The sequence below is a fragment of the Vidua chalybeata genome, chromosome 3 (genome assembly GCF_026979565.1).
Source record: "Vidua chalybeata isolate OUT-0048 chromosome 3, bVidCha1 merged haplotype, whole genome shotgun sequence".
NCBI classification, from domain to species: Eukaryota; Metazoa; Chordata; class Aves; order Passeriformes; family Viduidae; genus Vidua; species Vidua chalybeata.
The window spans coordinates 44499337-44517526 of NC_071532.1; the positions used below are offsets into that span (position 1 = coordinate 44499337).

General features: G+C 35.8%; 1 protein-coding gene across 1 annotated transcript in view; it reads right to left on the minus strand.

Annotated features, from left to right (window-relative positions):
- Positions 1-1598: 1598 nt before the first annotated feature.
- ERO1B (endoplasmic reticulum oxidoreductase 1 beta) overlaps positions 1599-18190 on the minus strand; it is a 28876-nt gene continuing 12284 nt past the window's right edge. The window contains exons 5-16 of the mRNA XM_053938595.1: positions 18036-18118; positions 16114-16187; positions 13483-13603; positions 13346-13392; positions 12273-12284; positions 11410-11436; positions 9912-10004; positions 9511-9757; positions 8642-8711; positions 7393-7479; positions 5856-5989; positions 1599-5193 (exon numbers count right to left, since the gene is read on the minus strand). Coding sequence (XP_053794570.1) covers positions 5133-5193; positions 5856-5989; positions 7393-7479; positions 8642-8711; positions 9511-9757; positions 9912-10004; positions 11410-11436; positions 12273-12284; positions 13346-13392; positions 13483-13603; positions 16114-16187; positions 18036-18118 — 1056 coding nt within the window. The 3' untranslated portion in view covers positions 1599-5132. The remainder of the gene's footprint in view (positions 5194-5855; positions 5990-7392; positions 7480-8641; positions 8712-9510; positions 9758-9911; positions 10005-11409; positions 11437-12272; positions 12285-13345; positions 13393-13482; positions 13604-16113; positions 16188-18035; positions 18119-18190) is intronic.

The following is an 18190-nucleotide window of genomic DNA, read 5'->3' on the forward strand; positions in this document are numbered from 1 at the left end:
GATCTTCAGGGATAAATGTAGTGAGCTCTGGGGGGAAATGGTGGATAAATACTATTCCAGGATGTGACGTTGCAGAGAGTAAGCCTAAAAGTAATTATTACTAATCTAAGGCAAACAGGAACCCTGACTCTACTTCAGGTCTTTTTATTACGCCCAGGTCTCAGCAGTGAAGAACTCTGCATCCCCAGCATCTCTTTCTCCTTATCAGTGTGGAACAAATACTACTGTAACTCAATCCACATATCCCCAGAAGGAAAACATACTACTTCCAGTAATCTTTACTTCTATAGAAGTAAAGTACTATACTATAGAAGTACTATAGAAGTACTTCTATACTATAGAATTACTACTATAGAAATACTATAGCAGTACTTCTATGCTATAGAAGTACTCCATTTTGAAATGTACTACAGCATCCCTAAATGGTGGACAGGCCTCATGTTCTCTTCATGCTCGACAAGTAGTTGAGAATTCCTGTATAGATTTCACAGAGAATATACAGGATAAAAAAAGAAGGGATAGGGAGTAGATCTGATCAGATCTGCTTGAAGGCCAAAGACAGAGCAGTGCCATACTCCCATGTAAAGTCTTCCACAGCATCTTTAGGTTTTGGGGTCTTTATAGTAAAGCCAAAGCATGAGCCTTGCCTCCAGCAGAAGTAAACTATTTGTCCTCCCAATGCTTACATTTCCTTCTTCATATATATTCATTGAAGGAAAAAAAAAAAAGCCAATTAAACTATCAGTCAGATTAAAAGAAGTAACTCAGTGTTGGGAGAAGAACTGAAATTTTATTAAACCCTTTGGAGTTCTACAATGTTTGTACAAAACTGCCTGAAGACCCAGTGCAAGAGAAGTCTGCAGTAATTTCATTTTGTTCACAGCAGTTATAGCTGCATAGCAAAAACTTAAGAGAATTCTGCACTTAGAACAAACTTCAGCCCTATGCCTAGTATGCACACAGTCAAGTGACTGTAAGCAACCATGGTAATGAACCAAATACTCTAAATCACAGGAGATTTTAACAACAATGTGAGAGGTAAGATCGTATATTTATCATCACCTGTATAACAGGCACTTACTCACCTAAGCTGGGATGAAATATCAAATTTTCAGTAAGATAATTTGTTAAAAATGCATACATGGAAGGAAAAAGAGACCCTTCCAGAGAAATAATTTCAACATGAAGACCTCCATTGGATGAACAAACCAAAAAAAGATTTACAAAATTGATTTTATAAGCTATTCTGAGAAAGGGACAGAACAGAGTTCATTTCTATATAAGCCTTTTTGCATTTTATAACAATTGGATTTAAGCAGGGGTTAAATTTGGTGATATTCATACAGAAACATACTGTAATTCTACAATGGATTCCTGATGTGCAGACACACTGCAGTGCAATGTAAGCAGCAAGAAATATACAGGTTACCTTCATCTTTTGAATGAAATTTGAGAGTGAAAATCTCATCATTTTAATCTTACATGACTGTCACAAAAGTAATTTATGTAATAGCTACCAAGTGTCATTGAAAGGTAAATAAAAAGCAAAAAATGTATTTTCAAATGAAACGCCAAAAATCACATCCACAAAAAGAAGGTATAGCAGAAAATACTTTAATTTGCATTTTGTAGATTCAAACATAGCAAAGATTCAGAAGTGTTTAGATCTCAATAAGCAGTTCCAACACTGACTCTGATTTTAATAAATACTACATTTTAATAGGATAGCTATATGGAGAAATTGTAAAGTGATTAATTGCTGATTGCTACTTTATAAACATGAGCATCAAGATTATTTACAACATATTACAGGTCATTTCCCAGAAAAGCACAAAACAAGGTCAGATAAAGGCAACCCAACCATCAAACACAACTCAAGAAAATGTGGCACAGTGTATTTCATGCACATACAGTGACAGCACAGATCATCAGCTGAAAACTAGGAAAACACTTATTCCAGCTTACACAAGTCTCTATATTTCATTGTTTTAAATTTATATTCTGACCTACCTCCTAAGGCACTGAAGAACAAGTTATTCAGCAACAGTGCCCTACTTTTTACCTATGCAGGTTTTTTTTACTTTTACCTATGCAAGTCTTTTTTCACCATTTTACACAAGTCTTCATCACTTGGGAACAATTAAACATTTTTGTCTTTGTCTTCTCACTACCTCTGGGATTACAATCATTGTGTCATTTGTACAAGAAAATGTACTGCTACTCTGAAATGAATGGCAGACAGTGTTGACAAGCTGATCTCCATCAGGGAGCTGGAATTTAAAATAGTTTACAGGTCATGGACGGTGTAACTAACCTTACTCTTTAGTATAAAAAGAAGAGCTGTAAATTTTTAAAATTTAATTTAACATATAAAGAACTAAGTCATCCTACCCACACAGCAAAACTTCATAGGCAGCATAGTCACAGAATGTACATCAAATACAGTAAAAAATATGGTGACAGGAAAATTGTTTCAACTAGATTTGTTACAAGAAAAATCATGTGTCCTATCTCTACAATGACAGTGAAGTGAAATGCCTTCCATATTTGATCATTAAGAGATATGTACCTTCAGGTGCAACAGAACTTACACACACAATTTGCTGTTCAGTTGCATTCCTGTGTTGCCATGACACAAAGGAAAAGAAGAAAACCTTCACGTCTCTTTATGTCCTTATCCAACAGTATTTACCTTGCGCCAACGAGGGCTGCAAGGACCAAGTGCCCAGGATCTGCATGCCTGAATCTCTCACCTGTCCCATGAGCAAGTGCATGATTTTGCTTCAGTGTCTGTTGATTTTAGCCAGGCACAGGTGGAAAAAGAAAAAAAATAGCAAGTTGCATCCCCAGGAAGAGGCTGGAAGCAATTCACTTTCCCCACAGAGCAAGGGGAAAAAAGGAAGAAACATTTCTGAGACTTAGGTCCTTCCTGGGGCAGCACAGTCATACAGTTTTGGTTTTTATTTTAACTAGAAAATCCTGCCTAAAGCTTTAGGCACTATAATACATAACAATACAGATAAATCGCAGTTATACGGCACTCTTCACACAAGTAAGCCTACAGTTCTAGCCCTTGCAGGTCTATCCAAAAGGCAAAGAATTAACAGCCAATTAAAAATTACACTCTTTCAATATATACAATTTCTCAGAAGATTTGGATACTCAGTGTGTAACTCATTTACCAAACACAGCTGTTCACATATGAGCTACTTACCTAGATTCCCACTTCAATTTAATAGAGAAAAATAAACTCTGAGGGTGCAAATACAGAACTTGGAAAAGGCCAGATGAATCCACCTAGAAACCTCCTGCTCTTCTGCTTAACTAGAAAACAAAAGCCTTGCTCAGACACAGGTGCCCACAGGCCAGAAAGGCTACTAGGAAAAAACATAACATCCCCAAACTGGCATCAGCTTCCTCTAACACCATGTCCAATTACCTATAAGGTTAAACAGAAACTTCCACTGGGAAGTTCACTGCCAATTTGTGCAACTATCACCAAATTAAGGGTGGTTTGGATATTTTTGTTTGTTTTTTTATTTCCCTTTCTATTTTTTAAAATTTCATTTCCCAGTTTGACACAAAGGGGTTAACTTTCTTAAGCAAGAGCATTTTTATAAAAGCCAAGTGTCAGCAGAATAGTCTATTTCATTTCCAGTCAGGTAGAAATTTGAGGCTAGTCTGGAAACAAAGGACAGAGTGTATTCCAGCCTTCAGAAAATTTCAGCTGTAAAGGAAACCATAATGGAAGCCAATACAATTACAATCAATTATATAAATAGGTCACTCAGTATCTAATAGGGTGAAAAATGTTTAAGAGCACTTAATTTTGTGAAGACTTGTTTTTAAAAACAAGAGATGTATCTACACTGCACCAGCACTTCCTATATTCATAACACCTAACTTCATTTTTAAACATGCTGGTTTAAAAGAAATTATTACTTCATTTTAAATTTAAACCAATATTTGGTTGCTACTAATGGTGATGCTGTTTCTGAATTCTGTTTTGACATTGCTAAGTTATCACTGACATTTGTGGACAACGATACATGAGTAATTTATTTTATGAAAGAAATGTTATTAACATACCCGTTTTTTTATGCTGAATATCCTTTTAAAGAAGATACAGTATGAGTTTGCATAGATAGAGTATGTGGCATTAAATGTCAGTATGATTATGAATTTTAAAAAGCATATTTTTCAAAGTGGCTACAAAAGCAAGTTATTTTTACACTGACCTTTAAGCCCAGCACTCAAACATAACTCATAAAGAGCAAATTTATTTCCATGGCTCAAAGACCAAGTGTGCTATTTTAACATTTAAAAACACTAAAAAGACAACTTTTGGAAACTGAACTTGTGATTACAATCTAGAAAAATAATATGGAGTAAACAGGAATTTGATTGACTGAGGTTTTTCAGCTAGCAGCACTCCACTAACCATCTCCCCCTGTCCTGACCCCTACCTCCAAGTAAATGCAGGTAAGGGGCTGCAGCAAAGGGGCTACAGAAAAGTCGCTTTCCACTCTGCTGCATCAGAGACAAGGTAGTAATTTAAAAACAAAAGTGCTGAAAAGCACAAGACAAGGGTAAAAAAATTGGTATCGTCATGATGCAAATAAGCCCAGCTTAAAAAAATTTTCTGCTCAGTAAATTTGCTATTTCAAAGTAAATTTCATTATTACAGTAAGAAGCCCCCCACTTTTGACAGTCAGAACTAACATACCAAATCCTCAGAATACACTGAAGTTCAGTAAATGGAGAGAGACAAGAAGTGATCCCCCTCTTTCTAGACAGGCCAAGTCAGGGTAGAGGTACATATGTTTTCATATAAAAAAGCTGTCTCAGAAAGACAAGGAAATAAGAAAATTTATGAAGTTTCAGTACAACAGAACCGTGAGCAGAAAACTTAAAAAATAAACAGATCAGCATAATTTACACAGTTAAAAACTATATAATTCATTCATAAATATATTTTCTAATTAATAACCATTCCTAGTTTAAACATAAATATTCAAGTTGGGATTTGATTTTACTTTTTATCAGTTCATGTGAGTCCTGTAAGGATCAGTTCGTCTGCTCAACGCAGTCATGTAAATGATCTTCACTAACAGGTTGTGCAAAGACCTTCATTACCTAGTTTGTTGTATTAAAACTTTAAAATTCTGCAACTCTTTTATACTTGTGGAAAGCCTGTAAAACAAAAACCATTGAAGTGTTACCAAGTCAGCAAAAGTACAAATTATCACATTCATTTTACTTTAGATTTTTCCTCAAACACAATTCAGTTCCAAAGATTAGCACACTTTCTCTCAAAAGGTCTATTGACTCTCCATTGCACATTAACATAATATATTACAGAAAGTTTATATATACATTTAATCATCCCAGCTTTGTTAAACATCTAAAAATCCCTAACCACAGATAATAAAGGTTATTACATTCTTTTATCAGATTGTTTAAACAGGAACAGATTGTTATATTCAAGATCTGAAGAACTAACATAATGAGCAAAGTATGCTCTATGTACACTTAAAGCAGTTAAAATGTTTCATCATTTGAAGGAGATACATTTAAAAAAAATTCATCAAATTTAAGAGACTTAAATTTCATCTTGCAGAAGGTAGATTTATGAGACTTGAGACAGAGGGGATGAATTAGATCCAAACACAGAATGAAGACTAAGACTAATAATCCACATGCTCAGTTTGAAGGCATTAAGTTTATCCATATTACTGGTAGTAATTCAGCCTTTCAAAGCCTACAGCTACATGTAAAATACCAGCTTTCCACAGAAACTGAGTATTGATACTGAAGTTTTATGTTTTTCTACTATTAAAATGATAACATTTTACCTTCCAAAGGCATTTACAAGAGCAACTATTTCTTGCCGTGTGAGCTGAAAACCTTTTGATGGGCTATTCTCAGGAAGGCTCTGTATTTCTTTCTCAGAAAACAAGATCTTCAGAGCAGTTCCTAAGCCTTGAGTCTATAAGAGAAGTCCAATGTTTTAACATCAGTAAAATCATTCCTTCAAATACTCATAAAACTATAAAAAACTATAAAAGCACACTAACCTAGGCAAATTTTAGAACCAATTCTTATATACTAACTGTCAACCCAAATAACTATAGAAAAACCAGGGTACTAATGCAAATACATGAAAGCAATTGTGTACCAGGTTCACTTATTTAGGAGCATTTTTTTCCTCAAGTATATTTGCTCTTCATCTTTATCTTTTTAATCTCGTCTTTTCCTATCTCTTTTCTCCTTGGTTATGCATATGAAAATATGTCCATTATAACACTTCCAGCTTCCTCCTGCCCCTCACCTTATAGATGCCCCACTCCCGCAGGAGCACATCTCCCCTTTTCCTCTCCCCTTCCTTTTTGAAGTCAAACTAAGTTTTTTTCTGAGGTATCACAACACCTGACTTTTCCCACTTTCAATTCTAGTGGCAAACAATGCAGTTTCAATTTCAACCCCTATTTTCTTTGCAGGAATAGAACAGAAGTAGCTTTTCTTAATTTTAATTGGGCTACATAAGCAACCACTTGATTTTGACAAAAAGTGGTTAAAGCTGGCTGCAAGAGAACTTTACAGGTCAGGAAATCTGGCCTTCTTTAGTTCTTAGTGAGGAGGAACAACAACAGTAGATCAGAAGCATTAACTAGGACAGGATAAGCAGAACTCCAGAAATTCAGCAAAAACCACCAAATTTTTGATGCTACAAATTTTGAAAATTGATAAGTTTAATGTAATACAGTGGTATAGTACAGCAGGCACTCCAAAATAACTTCTCAGTCTGGACTTAACGTTAGTTTTGAGGTTTAAAATACTGTTGTCAGTAATTTTAAAAAGTAGAAGCCAAGAAAATGAAACTGCCTTTCAACTTGCAGCTTTACTGCACACCTTTGCATTCATTTGCTGCCCTCTGCATAAACTGAGAAAATCTGAATTACTTCTTTTTCTTACACCTCAATTTGTGGAGTTAAATATCACACTAGATTCCCTAAGTGCTGTGTTTAAAGGAAGATTTCCCATAAGTGATTCTACAGGGCTCATCTGATCACTGAATACAGGTAAGATATTGACTGTTAGTAATATCTTACCATGAAGCATCTGCTTTAAAAGTAACTCTTTTAGAACACAAACTCTACCTTTTAGTAAACTACATAACTGTTGAATAAACAAACAGGAAAAAAAATTAAAATGTTTATTTGTAAACTAAACATATATCTATTTTTAATATATAGGTAAGGATACCAGGGACCAACCATGTGCAGAAAGCCTGAATGCTAAGGTAATAGGTGTCCTGCCAAAATGAAATAGATACTTTCCTTGGGACCTGCCCCTGCCAGACTACACAGACCTACACAAAATAAACTGTACCTGCAACTTGCCCCACAGCCTGCATTTGTCACATCCAACACAGTCCATTATGCGGGAGATATTCTTGAAATGCAATCTGAATTCTTCCTATCAGTTAAAAGCAAAATAGAAAAGCTTAAGCTAATGTACATCTTAGCTTTGCAAAAACAGAACGTTAATGAATGCAGTACCATTAGAAATCCAGTATCATTAGAATATCAATTCTCTAGCCCAAACAGAACAAAACCATTGCTTTATATAGTCAGGCCACAACAAAGATCCATGTAAACCCAGAATCTGGTTTCCAAGCCACGTCTAACACTTAATTCTTAAGAAAATCCCCTCAAAAATACAGAATATGCAGGGTAATGCATGGATTCTGTACACTGATTTCCTACCAACTTTCTCCAGATTTTCTGAGGCATCTGTGTCCCTGACCATTTTTTCTTCCATTATTCAAATCCCTTTTGAACAAGCCACCTTTCTGACGAACAAGCGACAAATCATGAAAGGTATTTCCTGTTCAAACTTATGGGTAGACTGTTCCTGTGCAACTTCAGACAGAGCAGGAGCAAGCACAGTGCAGAACTAACTAAGCTAATCTCAATTTTTTAAGGTCCAAAAAACACTAGCTGGGCTGATAAAAGACTGCCACTTTTCTAATAGCCTTTTTTGCAATGCTGATGACCTTTCAAACCACTACTGAAATAAGTGTTATAGATGTTAATAAATATTAAAACAGAACTTCATTACCAAGCACCACTCCAACTATGGAATTGCAATTTACACCAGTGGCATGTTAACACCGGAAGCTGATGGGTAAGTACAGCATTCCCATGAAGTTCCCATGTCTAGGAGCTATGTTTTCTAATGTTACGTATCATATTATGAGACTATACTGTATATTGTGTTCTATTATATAAGGCATCATTTTGTAAAGCAAACATGACTGGGTAGGTTCTTTTTATCCAGGTAATTATGAAACAGATACTAAAAATAAGCAATGCTGCAGTTACTGGTAATATTCATGTGCCCCACCACAGTCCTGATGCCAGACCCAAGGCACAAAGCCAGCGATTTCAGTCAGCTTGGATCAGGACAGCACCTTACCATAAAGTTGATTAAAAGGCCTCAGATACAGCTCCACAAAAGGCAGGGATAAAACCTTGCTCTCAGCATTGTGTTTGTGGTAGGCAGAAGGGCTTTCCAAAATAATACAGTCTAACTCCAAAACAGGTGTTTTGGATGTCATTCAGAAAACTAGCTTTACCTTTAGTGACTTGGCTCCTTTTTTATCTCCAGCAAACATGGACTTTTCATCAAAGTGCATATGGAAGGACCTAATAAAGACAACATGCAATCAAAACAAATGCTGGCATAAACTACAGTGTTCAATTAAGCTTTGTGAGCAGCTGACGTCATCAGTGTAAAATATTTTTCAGAGTTCCTAGTCCTTGCAGATTAGGCCTTAAAAAAATACTCAGTGGAATTGGTTTTACTGTGCAATCACCGTAACTTGAAATCTGTTATTCAGAGCTTAGTTCAAATTAATACTGAAATTGGCTTAATGTTTGCCTTCCCACTGATCATTGCCTGACTACATCTCAATTACCTAGCAAGACCACGATTAGGGACAGCAATGAAACCACACAACATTGTTACCAATCACAAAAACTGGCAAAAAGGAGAGCAAAGAAACTGAACTTTAGAACATTAAGGAATAAATAGAAGGAAGAAGGGATGGCCAAACCACCAGAGGTTAAGTCTGTGATAAAAGCTGGATTACTCAGTGGACCATTAAAAGACTGTATATACTAATTTCTTTTTCAAAGTAAATCCTATGCATCTTATACTGAAGAATCAGAAAAAGCAACACACAGGAAGCAGCCCAGGTTGTTGAGCTGTTTGGGGTTTTTTGAGTTTTTTTTGGTTTTTTGTTTTTAAAGATTGGTATATTCAAACCTCAAAACTATTAATCTGTCCTATCAAATGTACAAATTCCCCTTGATCTCTCCCATTACTTAAATTTTATTTCTTTGTTCCACTCTCCTTTTCCTATCCTATCAAGGAGTCACCTATTCTCACTTCCAAATAAAACTGGAAATTTCAAACTACTGGTAAAAAACCCTCATGCCTTACTTGGTATCCCTGAAGATATCTAGTAAGAGAGCTTTAGATTCAGCATCCTCGTGGCCATTGCCGGTGTAAAGGTCGACAACTGCACGTTCAAAGTATGGAGCAACCTTTGACAAAGCACGCAGCTCTATCAAATATAGGAAATATAAATTCTTGAGCCTCCTTGGTCCTTCTCCTTTTGTTTCAGCAGGGTCAAAGCGGCGAGTGAACTCTTTGACATTTGGTCCCCAGCGAGGTTTCCCCCACGTTTCTACAGAGAGAAAGAAAAAGTGGGTACAGGGGTAGTAAAAGAGACACATTTAGAACATAAAATCAACTAAGCATACCCCAACAATTCTCAGAAAAAACAAAATGCATACTACATATATTGTAGAATTCCATTCAGCAATTTTACCTAGACATACCTTCAAGAAGATAATTTGCACACAGGTGCAAATTGATGCTAGCATGGAGTCCAGAAATGAGTTTATAAAACACTCTTTTCTCAAGGCACAGACCTGTCCAGGAAAAATGACAAACAGATACCAAACTAAATACTGGAAGTAATTTATTAAAATGAATATACCTGGGCATTTTAATGATGCAAGCCTGCATTGTTGACTTTCAAGAATTACAATACTGCTCTTAAGTATTGTTAATAAGCCCTTAGAGCCACAATAGGTAAAGTTTACCTCCTATTTTTTATATAAAGCAATACTAAGAATGACATTTGACATTTCTTGCTTGCTATTTTAGTGTTCTAGTAAACACAGTCAAATAAGGATCTCTTCAATTGGCACAGATAAACTGTTGCACAAAAATAAGATGCCTATACTGTTTGAGCAATAAATTTGAATTGATATTGAATTTTGACCGTCTGGAAATCAAAAATATACTGTGACCATCTTAATTACAATTAGACCTACCACTGAATTAGAGGAGTGGCCCTAAAGAAAAACACCAAAAGGCCCAGAAAACCTTACAGCACTAGAAAACAGAAAAATACCTCTTCATAGCTATACTGCAAATTCACTGAAGATTTAAATGCACAGGACAAAATGACTTGATGAATACAGACTTCTACAGCATAAATGGAAATACAGTGGCATTGAGATCTCAGAATATAATTTATATGCAGAAATTACTTACAATTCCAATTAGAACCAAAGTTAGAGACTACACTTGAAATTAAGGAGTTTGTTCCTTTAAAAAATACGTTTGGACAACTTTCCTGCCACTCCAAGCTCTACAAATGGAAGCACGAAGAGCTGATGGTGAAGCCTACCTGTGAGGCTGACATGTGTCCTCACTTACAGATGTCACATTTTTAAAGGCATGTCAATTTATATGCTTTCCTACAATACCACCAGACAAGTAAAGGCCTAGGAAAGGCAGAACGAACTAATTTTAAAATTAAGTACATTTGACTCAATTTTCTGCACACCTCCAAAAATGGGATGTTGATTGCTACTACTGCAATAATAATTTCCATTTCAACATGAATAAAAAGAAAATTGCTTTGCCTTCTGAACACACAGACTTAGATTATAAACTGGGAACAGAGCCACCAAAATCTTTAATGTTCCTTAGAGCTGTTTCCAAATAATAATGCTTACCAATATTACTACGAATAATGCCTCTGCTTAAATGCCTAAAATAACCAGAAAATTCAAAGTAACTGGCAATGAAGTGAATTCCCTCTATGAAAGATAAAACACTTAAATGTTTAAGGAGCATGCTGTCTAAGTAAACTAGAAGATTTTTAAAGACCCTCAAGGTAAGAAGTATTTGAACAACACTTGGAAGCTCTGCACAATTTACAAAAAGCCTAGACTATGAAAAATATTTGAGGAGATGAAAAAAGTGCTACAGTGTTCCTTCTAGTGACTATAACACTATATTAACTCATCCAAGAGCCTTTACCTTCTAGCCATGTGTAGAAAGATTCTCCTGTGAATATAAAGTACATAGTTAAATGAAGAGTATTCATTTTCAATATTACAGCATCTTTGTATCACTATGCATACAACATCAGCTGCCATCTAATTTAACATGAAGTGAAATAATTTAGCTATTGAAATGAAAATAGGCACTGAAGCAGCTAACTCGGAGGTTGGTTTAAATCTGTTGGATAGGAGAACAGGAGAAATACAAGAATAAGCATGCCTAAGCTACTGGTCAGGGCATGCAAGAGTGTATGGAAGCACAAGTTTGATTATTTGCACTGCTGGTGAAAGACATGATGGCAGAGTGCAATTCTGACAGCCTTCACCTTAATCTGCTTAAAGGTTTCTTTTAAACTTAGATCTTTTGCCTGAGAACTTTCAGTTGACTGAAAAATCTTTAAGTCTGCCTCACTGTAGGCAGATCAAATACTTTCTCCCCACTCTCTCCCAAATTCCCAAAATCAAGGACATTCAAGAAAATACACAAAAAATCGTCCCTCTTCTTTTAAGGGATCTGACATCAGTATCAATGGAGTTCTGGAAGAATTAATAACATTATTACAATACATATTCTATTACAAGAATAAGAACCAGGAAGAGAATTGTGTTTTGCTCTTATCCACTCCTTCCCCTTACTCCAAATGAAAGTATGAGTCCATTAAAAACATTTTCTGATGAATAACATGTATAAAAACATAACTTTTCTGCTCTCTTATTCAATAACAGAAACATAACTTTCTTGCTCTCTAATTCGATAACAGTAAAGTGAATAAATCCAAAATCCAAAACTCTCTAATGCTTACTTCATTTCTGCAGGTCAAGGAAAATAAGATGACTTACCATCATCTTCTCCTTAGAGGGGAAAAAAAAAGAATTGCATAAGCATTAAAAAGATAATTTCCACAGCAAAGCAGTAATGAAACATAGACTTTACTACAAGCACTCAAAAAGTGCAAGAAACCTTATTTAATTTATAAAAAATAGGCTATTTTCCTTCGTTCCATTCTTGCTCCTTGAGACTACACAAGACTTGACACATTGTAATAATGAAAGTCACTAAGAAATTGAAATCTTAGTAACAGCTGATTCACATATTCTTGAAAGTTGTATTTTAGCTTCAGAAAAATGGTTAAGAAGCCATAGTCTTTAGTTTGCATTGTTCAACAATCAGTCCAGTGTTCCTTCCTGAAATTCTGATCTCTGCATTAAACAATTCTCACAATTCTTTTTATTTGTGTGTATCAGCTTTTAGTAATTATAAATATTGAGATAACTTGATTTTCTAGTGAATGGTGATTTTTAAACTGAATCTATTGGCTAATAGTTAATTTTAAGGGAAATGAGACACACTGACAGAGGAAAGTTGATTCATTTAAAACACCAGTTATAGCTTTCAACTGAAATTTGAAAACAAACCCCAAGTTAATAGAATAACGGACTTTTTTTTAAACAATTTTGCACATAACTGATTCTTCGCAAGTGTTCAGTCCTTCAAATAATGCAATTATTAGTACACTTGCAATACACTGCACACTATGGATGAAAAATGTACAACCACATTACACCAGGATAAGTATAAACTGAAGTAATTAAATTAAATGTTTTTTTGAAAAAAGAAACGAGAATACAAAAGTGCATTCAAATTGGAAAACTAGTGTGACACTTCATAAACAGTTTGAGACTTACAAGTTAGTTTTCAGATCAGCTTACCTGACATTAATAAGCCTATTAACAGGGATAAGATTAGGCATGTATGTAATAAAGTATCACAAGCTTTAATCTAAATATTAAAAATGTACAGCGACCTCTACAGAGAAAATTAAAAGACTGAAGATTGCTATCTGTATCCTTTGCACTGCAACAGTCACTATGTTAAAAGAAGTGCATTGGAAAATAAAGCAGGCAAGACCCACCCCTACTAGGCGCCAGTGGATTTAAAGGACGATAGACAGATCGAGGCCTAAAAAATAAGTTAGAAAACACAAAGATCAGTTTTTAGCTAAACTGATGTACAAGTATAAGAAATATGCTTCCTCTCCCTCCCAATTACTTGAAGCAGTTTTCTTCATAAATGCTGTTCCATACTCTCCAAGCAGAAGGCCCCTTGTATCCAGTGTAACGTTCTGGATTCAGCAGCAAATCCACATACTGTGCATCCGGAGATCTCTCATCTAAATAGGAAAAATTTTGTTACATATGCAAAGTGATCCATTGAAAAAGATTTAACTTAACCAGTCTCACAGAACTAAATATAAACAAGAGGTCTCATATTCTGTCTTCCAGTTGGATTTTAAGTGCCATGTATGTAAAAATGAAGCAATATACACACTAAATACAAAGCTCAAAAGCACATAATCTATTCCAAAGTCTCCTGTGTGTCTCCAATTTCTATAATGTCTGATGATCATCTATGTGGCTTCTTTAAGTCTACCATAAACACTTGACATGCACTGTATTCCCATACCCTAGGCTAAGACCTAAACAGCATTTTGTTTTAAATGGCCTCAAAATTTAGGGTTTGTCTGGCAGTATTTGGTTGAGGGGGTTACTTTTATGAAATGGATATTCTGCGTACAGTAGGTTTTTAATAAAGACAAGATCAAAGTAGTACATCTTGTAGCTGGTACATACTGTAAATTTATTAGCTAAATCCATTTTTCTTCCAAATACCCTGATATACTGGCAGAAAAGTCTGAATCACATTGCTTAACTGTACAAAACTTTCAGCATATTGCAGAACAAATCTCTTGGTTACAACAAGAAGCATGTTACTTAAGCAGCCTTTCAACAAGCTATACCTTCATCTCGGAAGTTTGCTACAAATTTCATGTAACTTATCCAAAGAAAATTGTGAAACAGAACTCCCTCTGCTTAAAAACACTGTAGAAACAGAAATCGTTTCAAGCTACAACCAGTAAAAAGCAGGAGGAATTCACCCCGCTTTGAAATTCTAGGTCAAGACCAACTCATGCTTAAACAAACCCCACATACAATACAAGCTGAAAGTCCAGGGACTTATTCATAGTAATAGACCAAGAAGTGCCACGTAGTACTTCCTCAGATATCAAAAAAACCCACAGAAACAGAGAGTGAAACTGTTCTAAAAAAGAAGAGATGATTCTGCATGAGCAGTTAAGCATTGCTTCAGAAGCAGCAGCAAAAACAAAGAAAGGAGACTGATACAAGACACACGAGTGCCAGATGAGAGAAAGTCAAATTACAGCTTTACTTATTTGACAGTGTGGCTAATCTAAGCAGTTCCTACACTCCCTGATAACTTCGGGGTCCATTTTTCTTGTTACCCACACACAACTGAGTCTACGTGCACTGCGGAGCCACGCAACAGAAAGATGGAAAGCTGGCCTGGGTTACTAAGTTTTTTCATCTAGATCAGTTCCCTTATCTAGTTCATGATTAAGCCAAACAGGAAGAGAGAAGAGAGCAAGGGTTTCTGCTTCCTCCCCATGATTCCTAGTAGTTATTTTCTCTCACTCTCCCTGCTCCAGATCACAAACGCACCCGACAAGCCAGTTCATCACAACAGTGTGGGAGGTGGCATGGAGATGGCAACTTACTTTCCTGCTATTTAGGTAAGCCTAATCGGCTTACCATGCAGAAAGATGTGCGCCAGAGCCAGTGCAAAAAAACACACTGGAGGAACACAGCTGGGGACAGCCTCCTTCAGGAGGGCATAATATAAGGAGAGATGGCGGTAGAATCAGGAATTACTTAAGTTAGTATTATTTCTAAAAGAAATGATCCTCAACTATACCTTTCACAGCACAGGATTACTAGAATATATATGTATACAACTTGAAGGTAATAGAGACAACAGCAGATAATTCCACATACCAGTTCAGATCTACAGTAATGCTCATCAGCTGTTACAGAAAGAGCTCATATAGAAAGCATTCAGATCAGGCACAGCAGAAGTGCTGAAAGCGAACTGCAGCTGCTACTTTCTCAGGTGACACCAAACATAAGCCTAAAGGTAGATGAAAACATCTACCATTATGTCCCTAAATATTCCTAGCATAGGAAGCTTTCTAAGGTATTTATGAAAAAGGACTTCAGTAGTCAATCCTGAAGTTGGCAATTCTCACACTTATCTGAAAAGAACTCCTTTGAACATTACAAGCAAATAAAAAGACTCACATACGTGGAGGAGAGGAAAGACACAATCTAGTATCGTAATGTTTTAACAATAAGAAAGTCCTTTCAAATAAGGATGCAGAAATCATTTGGAAACAAGCAAAACTGGAAGAGGAACAAACTCAATCCAAGCACAGTAAAATAGCAACAAAACAATATCGTAGTAAGAAACAACCAACTGCAAGCCTTTGTCTTATATTTGTGCTAGATGCAATTTTTTTGTAAGAAGCTTTTAAAAAAGGTGTTATCACCCTCCCATTTACCATCTTTTTTATTTACATAAACATCTCCTGTTCAATACACAACAAGGAGGTAACAGTGAATGTGCACTGTGTAAGCTACCAAACACTCCGTGTAAAATTGCAAAAATTTGCACTTTGTGTGTATGATATGAACTGTCACATTTCTGTCACTTGGGACAAAATTAAAACTGCTTAAAAATGGCTATTTGTAGAGAAAATGTGATCTTTTGCATTTTTTATGAGACAGAAAATAAAACAAACACTCTGAAAAAGCTTAAACATTTTACCATCAAGTTCACAAAAATGATCCTGTGAATCATCGTATCTTGCCCAGTCAATGAAAGCCTCCTTACTTTGGTTACTGAGGGGAAAAAAGAAATTTGATTTTAAACTTTTAAATAAACAATGTCAATAAGAGCTTCTGAAAGAATACAACCCACATATAACTTGGAAGTGGATTCTGTACATCTGAAACTTGAGAATATATGGAGCTACCCCTTGTTAACTGCAATGAGATTCAAGCAGGCATCAACTACAATATTTTCAAAAGTCAGTTTGATGTTGAGACAAAGATTTCACCATTATATGAACTAACTACAGTGGCTTTTCTTCCTTCAGTAAGAGCTTGGTAAAATATTTTCATAGAATACATTTTTAACAAATTTCAAAGTACTACTTTAGCAGCTGTCACTTTGAGGGTGGGGGAGGGAGGAATCACCCTGTTTTCATAACCTGTACTTTCAGTGAAAGCTACAATTGTTAGTGCCTTACTTTTTACTGGGAGACTAGATGTCCAAATCTCTATTCTAAGCTAAAGTACTCTATGAATATGATTTGTCTGAAGCCATTTTAATAATAATGGCATTCCACTCACTCTAGCATTTTCAAAGGAGCGCTGAACTAGACAAGTAGTTTGAAGCTCCCACACTATGAAATACAAACAGTGCCAAAACCTTTCATCTGTGACTGTGTGCAGCACAGAACTACTGATGCTACACTACTGACAGCAAAATGTAAGCAAAGTTAAGATTAGGAACTTGGCTCCAGGGTGCAGGAAAGCACCTTCAAATAATAAAAACAACCTGTTCTGTTTGATCAGATTAGAACCAGCTCAACGCTACAAAAGGAGGCAATTCTACAAGATATATTTCTAACCTTCTGCCAAATCACAATAGGAGACATTATACTTGGCATTAGGTGAGGATATTCTCTGATAATTACCAACAGACAAGATTTGATAACCACAAGAAATACAACTTATAAAGGAAAACAACTTAAAACCAAGAGGATAATGCACTGCTAGGTAGAGAACATGGAGGTTTTCCTGCAAAGCACAAACTTGACCTCCACTTGCGGGATCCAGTATCCGCCCTCTTCCAACTTTCACTATCTATCCTCTATCCTACTCTCAGAAAGACATTTTCTCTAGCTCTCCATTTACAGTCTCACGTTCTTTTGTCTTACAGAAATGGAACAGAATAGTTTCTTACTTCCCTAAAACACCACACACTAGGCAGAAATGGTCATTTTTTCATGGCACAAGAAAGAGTTTCAAAATCTTTACCAGATAGAACTGCTGAAATTTGTGGGCAAAGACACCATATCCCTCCATTAACAGTGAAAAATTGATTTTTCTATTTTTCAAAAGTGGGGAATCCAGTAGAGTGCTATGTTTTCCAGATGCTGTTCCACAGACTTTTGTACCTAGGGGCAACACCATCCTGAAGAATTCCTCCCACCCAATCTTGACAGTGCCATGCAATAAGCAAGATCAGAGAATTGACCCAAGCTAAAAATAACTTTGCCAACAGTAAGTTACAAAAGTAACTCAACTCCCTGATCTGGTTCACTGAATGATCACAAACAGGCACATCAGTGCAACAGTGGGACAAAGCAGGACTAAACCCCTTAATCCAGCACAGTTGTTGAGAACAAAGAATAGAGAAAAGGTAGTTCCATTTGCAAGTTTCTTCTTACTCTTGATGGTGTATGATACCTCTTTTAAGAAGTATCAAAGCGTACTTTAAACAACAAAAAAAAGTTTACTTATAATTTAATACCTTTTTCTTTAGATGTTCTTGCATCATTTCCCATTTACTTTCTAATGGGTTATGTAAAGAATGAAGAACAAAAACCAGCATATCAGACAGAGAAAATAAAGTGTTCCTTTCTTACTATTTTTGTACTGTTGATGTAGATCACAGCATACCTTAAGGTACTGTTAACTGCTCCCAGCTTGTTAGCTTGCTCACAGTCTTCCAATTCTTTGGAATTATTTGCTGCTTTTGAATACTGTAAAAAAAGTAATATTTAACATGCAAATGAATTACTGAAATCCTCAAGAACAGGTGTTGTGAAAGGTCT